This window comes from Humulus lupulus, chromosome 4, assembly GCF_963169125.1.
Source record: "Humulus lupulus chromosome 4, drHumLupu1.1, whole genome shotgun sequence".
NCBI lineage: Eukaryota > Viridiplantae > Streptophyta > Magnoliopsida > Rosales > Cannabaceae > Humulus > Humulus lupulus.
The window spans coordinates 3,233,161-3,242,392 of record NC_084796.1 but is presented as its reverse complement, the minus strand read 5'-3'; the positions used below and the strand labels follow the sequence as shown (position 1 = coordinate 3,242,392).

The 9,232-nt window shown below is 30.6% G+C and overlaps 1 protein-coding gene across 1 annotated transcript; it reads left to right on the top strand.

Annotated features, from left to right (window-relative positions):
• Nucleotides 1-5,835: 5,835 nt before the first annotated feature.
• LOC133829683 (pentatricopeptide repeat-containing protein At3g53170) lies at nt 5,836-8,528 on the top strand. Its single transcript, XM_062259443.1, has 3 exons — nt 5,836-6,324; nt 6,697-7,792; nt 7,897-8,528. The coding sequence occupies exons 1-3, from the start codon at nt 5,998-6,000 to the stop codon at nt 7,914-7,916; spliced, it is 1,443 nt and encodes a 480-aa protein (XP_062115427.1). The 5' UTR covers nt 5,836-5,997; the 3' UTR covers nt 7,917-8,528.
• The last annotated feature ends 704 nt before the right edge of the window (nt 8,529-9,232 follow it).

Here is a 9,232-nt window from a genome sequence, read left to right as displayed (position 1 = left end):
AAAAATGCTCTTATATTTGTATTCAAAGTATAATTCTATATTACATGCATGTAGCCAATATATTGTTAAATCAAATTATTCTAAGAACTAAAATTATATTTATATTCCAAGTATAATCCCATATTACGTACAAATCAATTCATGATGTAATCATTGTCAAATCACATCATTCTAAGAACTTAAAATTTGAATATTTCTAATTTTATTTTCATGTATAATTTATATTTTAATTTCAGTCATTAAATTTGTCTACAAACAAAATATCATATTGTTGCAAAATTTCAAAGATTATCCTTTTTAACTTTTTTTTTTCCTTTTAAAGTTTTGATTAAACTCTTAGAACAATAGATTATATAAATATAAAATATTAATTTTAACCTCTTTTAACATAAATGGTGACAAGAGAATGACTAATTATTATGAATCTTTTGTTAACTAATTAGAAATTAATTCGTACTAATAATTGTGAGAATAAAATGTTACATCAAAAAAGTGTTCTTATTTAATAAGCACCAAAATAGACTAACATAATTGTGATGTCAAATGTAAAATTTATTGGTGTAGGACTCATTTATATTAATATGCAGTGCATTTCATATATAATATTATAATAATACTCAACTCAAATCAATAGATACACTTTTCTAACTTATATATTTTTCGATTTGACATGGTGTGTGAGTGTTTCAAATTTTAATGATATATTTTTTAAATTTTATAAGATGATGAATTATATTTTTCTTAAATTTCAAGATTTTCACACCAAGAAAATAAGCATTCACATATTTAAAAAATTGTATCCAAATGTATCTAACAAAAAATTATGTGTATATATATAGGTGGGTGCACTTTTAATAGTTACTACCCATAGATGATTACTTTAATATTAATTATTAGATTAAGATCTATGATCCATATTTATAGTTGTTAATTAATATTTCTAAATATAAATTTTGATTTTTTTCAAGTTTTTGGAAAGGGTGCACTTTTAATGGTTACTACCCATAGATGATTACTTTAATATTAATTATTAGATTAAGATCAATGATCCATATTTATAGTTGTTAATTAATATTTCTAAATATAAATTTTGATTTTTTTTAAGTTTTTTTGAAGGGTTACCTGATAAAAAACTTATATTTATTATGAAAATATAATACTGTAAAATTTTTATTTTTTAAATGCATATCAATTTCTAAATATAACTAGTATCTCTTATTAGTTAGAAACAACATTAATTATGGCAAAAAAAAACTAAATTCGAAATTAATGTAGAAAAAAATATTTACTTGTTGGTGACTTGCTATAACAAGTCACTGTGTTGCCACATTATCATAATTGTTAATACTCATCTATGGGTAGTAACCATTGAGAAGCATTTCATCATAATTATTAGTACACATGCTAAAATAAATTAAAAATAAAATATTAACGAGATAGGTTCAGAGCTGTCCTAGGAACGAGGTAGGATAACGGGTACCCTACCCTGTGGAATAAATTGACAAACCCTTTCCCTAGTCTCTTTCCATTTTTTGTGTGTTATTATAATCCAAGTTTTAAATAAACTTAATTCAATTCCATTTAACATGTATATTTATTGATACCCAATATTTAATATTTTACCATGCGAATAAAGAAATTTAAATATGAGAACTATATTCTCTCGTATTAGATTAGTATATCTAAATTTTTTAGAATAAACTTTAAATATTAAGTCGTACTCATTAACAACTACAATGTTTGTTGCGTGAAATTCTTATCAAAACATGACAAGTTGTAAATATATATATTTTTAGTAGCTAATAATTTTATTCTAAGTAGAAGCTTAGACGTAATTATGAGTACTCCACTGTCCAAATTGTTATCATAGTTTTATAACTATAATAAAACCAATAATTGATTTATATACACTAATTAATTGTATTTTGAGATGTCATAAATATGTTTTAAAATTTGTATATTCTCGTAATTAAAAAAAAGTAGCAGTTATGGTGCATGATGGTGCATGGACATATGTATGCACATGTAAGCGGAGCTCTAACATACTACAAAACAATAAATATAGTGCTAAAAAGATACAAAATCAAATCAAATCCAACTCAATTTTATTTATTCCGCTATTATGCTATCAAGCTACAGTACCCCACCAAATATGGCGGAGTACTATAGCAACGGCAATTTGTTTTTTTACTATTTTGCTTTTTATATTAGTATTTAATCATAAATATATATTATTTTATATATATTTTGTTGTAATTTTTAGTGTTGTGATCGGAATAGAAAAAAAATATGATGCTAAGATTCATTAGTTTTGGTGTTGGTGCAACACTATATATGATGTTATGCGTTGGAGATAGCTTAATGATATCAGATATACAGATAAAAAATGTTGTCCGCATAATGCATCATGTTTAGGGATGGAAATGGGGTGGGTAATTGGCGGGGGTGCTCCCCCTGCCCCCATCTCTGCATATTTCTCGTTGGGGCTGGGGAATCCCCATGGATACTCATTTATTTAAAACTAAAATAAAGAAATATAGATTACCTAAAATTAATATATATTACACTATATTAATCACTCGAAGTATTAAATATATCCAAAATAAAATTTAAATTTAAAAAAAAATACTAATATGCCACAAAACTAGATAAAGAAATATGTAAAATAAATAAAAAATATTATAAAATAAATAAAAAATTAAACAGGACCTTGTCGAAGCAGTGAGTGATATCCCCTTCCCCACCCTGTTTAACATTTGGGGTTTTAAAATGGCCCTCGTCTCCGCTGCGTTCCTCGTTTAGGCAATGAATCCTCGCAGGGTCTCGTCCCCGTAGGGAAAATTTTCATCCCTAATCATGTTAAGTACCATAAGTTTTACTTCATGTACATGGATTAAGATTTAATATATTTTTTTTACTTGGTTTAATGTATTTCGATTTTTAATGATTAAATACTATATGATCAATTTAATAATTAATGCACCAATTATACAATGAATGAAGTGTATTCTAACGATTTATATTTGTAATAAGTCCTTTCCTGTATCCAAATTTAGTTTACCTGTTAAACTTCTGAAAGATCTTCTCAATGTGTAATATATATATATTATATCATAGAAGATTTTGATGATTTCTCCATCAAAATGTCATATTAATAACCCAAATTGTAGTTTTCTTGTTGTTTTGCTAATTAATTAGCTAGACAGTCCTAATCTAGATTATTAACCTAATCTAGTGCTTTGCTGTGCTGTGTTTTTTTTTTTGTTAATCCTAATAAATAAGTTTCTTGTCCTTCCTTTTTTTAAAACTAGTATAATGTGCACGTGCCTTGCACGTGCTGCAGCATTACATAATTATCATCATACTATATAAATTTATAATAAACTATTACTTTTTAATTATTAATGAAAGAATTATAAAAATTTGTAGCCGTATAAATTTATTAAGTTTTATAACAATTTTTTTTTTTCATATCTAAAAAGAATAATAAAATTTTGTACCTCTTTTTATTAGGAAATATCGGTACATCACTTTGTATACATATAGAAATAAATGAATAAATTTTTGAAGAAATGTTAAGTTGTTGGAATGGTCTTATGGGCTTTAGCCATTGATTCGTGGCCCATTCATTAATCAGCCCATAGAGGTAGAGCCCACTTTGCATGACTTTCACTTTTCAGGTTGTCCTCTCTATTCTCTTCAAATATACACTAATCACCTTTTTTCATGAAATTTAAAAAAAAAATCTAAATCCTAAAAACACAACTTAAAAAGCCTTAGTAAATCGAGGCACATGTGATTTTGATCTCATTTGTATGAAAAATGCTAAATTGTTCTTGCATATTCTAATTTAGATTAATATATATATGTTAAATTTATTATTGATTCGCACCAATTATAATATGTAATATTATAGAATATTGAATTTTTAAGGTGTCTTATAACAATACCCTATCTACATATATATATATATAAATATATATATATTTCGATTTTTCAAGAGCAATGCTATTAGGAATAGTACGATATAACATGTCATAAAATATTGGATAAGGTGTGATTTAGCATGATTTTTCAAGAGATTCTAGATACCAACAAACTATAGGAACTTGAACCAAATTCTCATAAATATTAAATCATGAATTTTCAATGGATAAATCAATATCTCTCTATCTTATCGGATACATGATCAATTAATAATTAGAACGAAACTCTTTACCTATGAGAAATCTCCAATTGTTGCATCAACTGATGCATCAATAGTTAATCTCAAACCCAACAATGAGAACATACTTAAAACAAACATCTTTATCTACTACTATACCAAATTATTATTATTATGGATATTTGCGGCAAAAATATTCAAATTATTACGTTTGTAGCACTTAAGTACTCAAGTTATTTTTTTTTGTCGGCGAAATTATCTTTCGTCCATTTTGTGTTGCAGCAGTCAGTTCTAATCGTTAAGTATTTTTGTGACATGTTGGTGAAAGTACCAAATTAAATAAATATTTGTGGTGAAAGTACCAAATTAAATAAATATTTGTGGTGAAAGTACCCAAATTATAATATATTTGTGGCAAAAGTACCTAAGTTATAAGCAAATTTGACATTACGTGGTAGACTTAGTGACAAAATAAATAACTACAACAAAATATGAACAAAATATATTTTTACTGATAAACAAATAACTTAGGTACTTAATTGCTACAAACATAATAATTTGAGTAATTTCACCACAAATATCTCTTCTTATTATTATTATTATTATTATTATTATTATTATGTGCTGGAAGACAAAATATACTATTTATTGTTCAAATCTATATCTTGTTATTTGAGAAGCATAAATTATTTTGTTAGATTGGATACCTCTTACACGATATTGTCCTTTTGCATATATATATATTCTTATATATTATATATACATGTACTTATTATAACGAATATTAGTTTTGAAATGAGATCAAAGAGAAAAAACAAATTATACAAGTTAGGAAAAAATTTCAAAACAGAGAAAATTAATTGTGGAGATCCCTACAAATTTTACCCTAAATACTCTAAGTATATTATGAACTGGCTACTAATTAATGATTATCTGTGGCATTTATTTTTTTCTACATTATAGCTCAGAACATGTTAGTGATCTCTATAATTTATTTACAATCTCCAACACGACACAGCCCACCATAGAACATATATGTACACTCTTAAGTGTTGTTTGGTTGGAAGGAATGAAAATGAAGGAATAGGAATGAGAATGAAAAAATGAATAGGAATAAAATGAAATAAAAAAAATATAAATAAAAAAATTGATAAAAAAATTATTAAATTTTTTTCAATATTGTATTGGAATGATCTTTCCTTCAATTTCCAAATAGAATAGTCATTCCACTAAAATTGTTGAAAAATAATTCTATTGCAATGACATTCCAATACTCTAAAATGCAACCAAACAAAGGAATGAAATGAAAATTGATTCATTTTCATTACATTTCATTCTATTACTTCCAACCAAACATCACCTTAGGATTAGGGGAAAGAGTGTCGAACCTCGCTAACCACACGATAACACTAGCATTTGGGATACAAATCTATAAGTATATAAATATAAATATGTACAATTTTGGGGTCACCACCACTAGACTAGCTAGCCTAAGCAAATGGTGGTTAACTATGCCATGCCATTTACTCTTGAAAATGCTAAGAATTGATCATGAATTTAAGTCTGGGCCAAAATTGGGCCTCATTCACAATGAGATTAAATTTGGGCCTTATTCGTAATAAGGCTTAAGTTGGGCCTTATTCATATAACACCTATTATTGTTGTTCTGTGAAGTTTCAACTGTAAATAACGATATGAAGTCATCATCATCATACCCTGCGCTCCCGCGCAATCTACCACTGCCCCATTGACACTGCTAACTTACACCGGTCTTCCTCTTCTACGACTAACTAGCCCAACCTCACCTGCAAACACTGCCTTATCCATTAACCATGGAGTCTCGCCTTCTTGATGTCTCTAATTTGGCTTGGTCGTCGGGAACTTCTTTAACGTCCACCGCCTATTCGACAAAATTCCGCACTGACAATTCCCACATTCCAACCCCACAAATTCGCTGCCTGAAGCGGAGCTCGCCTTCTTCAAAGGGAATCCATAAGAACTCCGATAAGGACCTGTCTCGGATTTTGCGAACTGATGCTGCTATTAAAAACATTGAGAGAAAAGCAAACTCCAAGAAGTATAACAAGTTGTGGCCTAAAGCTGTTTTGGAGGCATTAGATGAGGCTATTAGTAATCATTTTTGGGAGACTGCGCTAAAGGTTGGCACTTTTTTTCTTTATACCCATTTATTTCTTGCTTTTTCCTGAATTAAAGCCAAAACCCAGTTGTCTTTTGGTTCTGATTTATACATTGAATTATGCAAGGGGACTTTTTGAAGCTACCCTTTTAATTTTTTCTTGAATTTAAGGATCATTTTTTGTAGTTATCTAAAATGTGATACCAAAAATGCTTACTTTGAGTATTACGAATCGTTTAAGTGTGAAAAGATTGAATTTTGGTTATAAAGTGCCCTGCTTGGCTGCTGAGCTTGAGATAATGCAGTAAGAAAAACAAAACAAGTAAGAAGATTCAATGATTTTAAGTGCTAATTTCTTTCGAGACATATGAAAACAATCGGTTGGGTTTTGTAGATTTTTGGACTACTGCGTATGCAACACTGGTATGAGCCGAGACGCCAAACATACACAAAACTCTTGGTGATGCTTGGCAGGTGCAAGCAACCTCAGCAGGCCAGCTTGTTGTTCGAGATCATGTCCTCTGATGGGCTGCAGCCAACTGTTGGTGTCTACACTGCCCTTGTTAGTGCGTATGGCCAAAGTGGTCTCTTGGACGAGGCATTTTCTGCTGTGACTGATATGAAATCAGTCTCTGACTGTGTGCCAGATGTATATACTTATACTATTCTCATTAACTGCTGCATTAAACACCGCCGTCTTGATCTGATTCAACGTGTTCTTGATGAAATGTCATATTTTGGGATCGAATGTAGCACCGTCACATACAATACTCTCATTCATGGATATGGTAAGGCTGAGATGTTTGAACAGATGGAGAGTACATTGACTGATATGACTGAAAGTGGCAACTCCCTTCCGGATGTTTTCACATTGAATTCTATTATTGGGGCTTATGGAAACTATGGCCAGATTGGTAAGATGGAGAAATGGTATGATGAGTTTCAGCTTATGGGGATAAAGCCAGACGTTAAGACCTTCAACATCCTGATAAAATCATATGGGAAAGCAGGCATGTATGATAAGTTGAGCTCGGTTATGGAGTACATGGAGAAAAGGTTTTTTTCTCCCAGTGTTGTTACATTCAACATAGTCATTGATGTACTTGGAAAAGCCAGAGAAGTTTCGATGATGGACGAATACTTCAAGAAAATGAAACATAGTGGACTGAAGCCTAACTCTATCACTTATTGCTCTCTTGTCAATGCTTATAGCAAAGCCGGGCTCATAGAGAAAGTTGATTCTATTTTTATGCAAGTGGCAAACTCTGATGCTACACTAGACACACCCTTTTTCAACTGTGTCATCAATGCCTATGGACAAGTTGGCGATGTCAATATGATACATGAATTGTTTTTGTCAATGAAGGAGAGGAACTGTTACCCTGACAATATCACTTATGCCACCATGATCCAAGTCTACAAGGCTCAGGGCATGACTGAAGCTGCTCAAGCAATGGAGAGTAAGATGATTAACATAAAGGAGCATTCAGGTAACTTGAAAGGCCTCAAAATGTTAAGTGATTCTATACATTTTTCACTAGTCATTTGCAGCTTCTCTTACACAAATGGTTACTCTTACTTCTGCGTTTCTCAGGTTCAAAGTTGATTGCATAGCAACCTCTAATACAATTGGATAGTCCACAATCTCACCGTGTGGACCATCCCTACAGGGCCTAAGCATCTTATATGAGCTGTAGTTGGTGCTGACTGTGATCACTATTTGAGGACCATATTAGAAAGGCCCAAAGTAGAGACTAGCAGAGTTGGCTTTTGGGCTTCATGATAACTATTAATCTGTCAACTCCTGTGAAGTCTTAAAGTCAATGAGTTTAATATGGTTTGGTTATTGGACTCCAGCACTGTCATATATGGAGTAGATTTTCAAGTCAAACATGGATTTTGGGCCACTAAGTCTGTCATCTTAACCAGAAGTAGGCAGACTCAGCCCACTCTAACTATGCAACCAATGATGCAGATGGCAATGTACTTATGAAGTTGGAAGTCTCTCTCTGAGGATGGTTTGCTAAGACCTTTTATTCTTCAAAATCTTGCTTTTCATTTACTCTGTCTTAATAGTCTGCTAACAATAGTTAATTAGCTATGTACTTTGTCCAAAAGTATGTGCATAATTCAAATGAAAAATAAGGTTGTTTCAATTGAGTGCTTTGCTTGTTGTCAATGGCATTTGATGAAGATAATACAAAAAGTTCTTTACTGCTTTACATACCTGTGGGTGTGAGGTTCAGGTTCTTGAATCTGTGGAATACTAGCCATTTTCACACTCTTTTCATATTCAAAAGTGGTGTTAGAAAAGAAAAAAAATAGAAGAAGAAGAAAGCAACCATTAAAATAGTGAAATAGTGTGAATGGAATTTCAGAGCTACTACAGTTGGAGTAGGAGTACCTTATTTTCCTTTGGGACATCATTGAGTCAATGAAAGAAGTTGATTTTGTTTTCAGTCAGAACTCAAATTATGTTTCTACAGAGTGAGACACATGTGAGGTTGGCCCCAAAGACTAAAGCAAGAATCTTCTAATTGATCCATCAAAAACTAACAGAAAATGCTAAAGTGAACATGTAATACAAGTGTGAGGTCACATGACATGACAACATTACAATTTTATATCTCGTGATATTTATATATTAGTGTGTAATGCTCAACACCACATCACAGATGTCCTATAACAATAGTCAAAGCGTAACTAATATTAAAACCGAATTCATATTTATTTACTTTTGATATTTTTCGAACTATGTTTCTATAGAGTGAGACGCATGGGAGGTTGGCCTTAGAGATTAAAGTAAGAACCCTTTAATCGATCGTTTAAAAATCAACTTAGAATACCAAAAGATACATGTGCTACTACAAGCGTGACGGTGAAACTCATATATTTTATTGATCGACATTACATGTGTCTGATAGTAATAC

Excerpts from the sequence above, each read along its gene's own strand:
- LOC133829683 (XM_062259443.1), top strand. The coding sequence starts at position 5,998 with ATGGAGTCTCGCCTTCTTGATGTCTCTAATTTGGCTTGGTCGTCGGGA. Across the intron at positions 6,325-6,696 it reads TTTGGGAGACTGCGCTAAAG|ATTTTTGGACTACTGCGTAT; the intron begins GTTGGCACTTTT and ends TGGGTTTTGTAG. Across the intron at positions 7,793-7,896 it reads TAACATAAAGGAGCATTCAG|GTTCAAAGTTGATTGCATAG; the intron begins GTAACTTGAAAG and ends TGCGTTTCTCAG.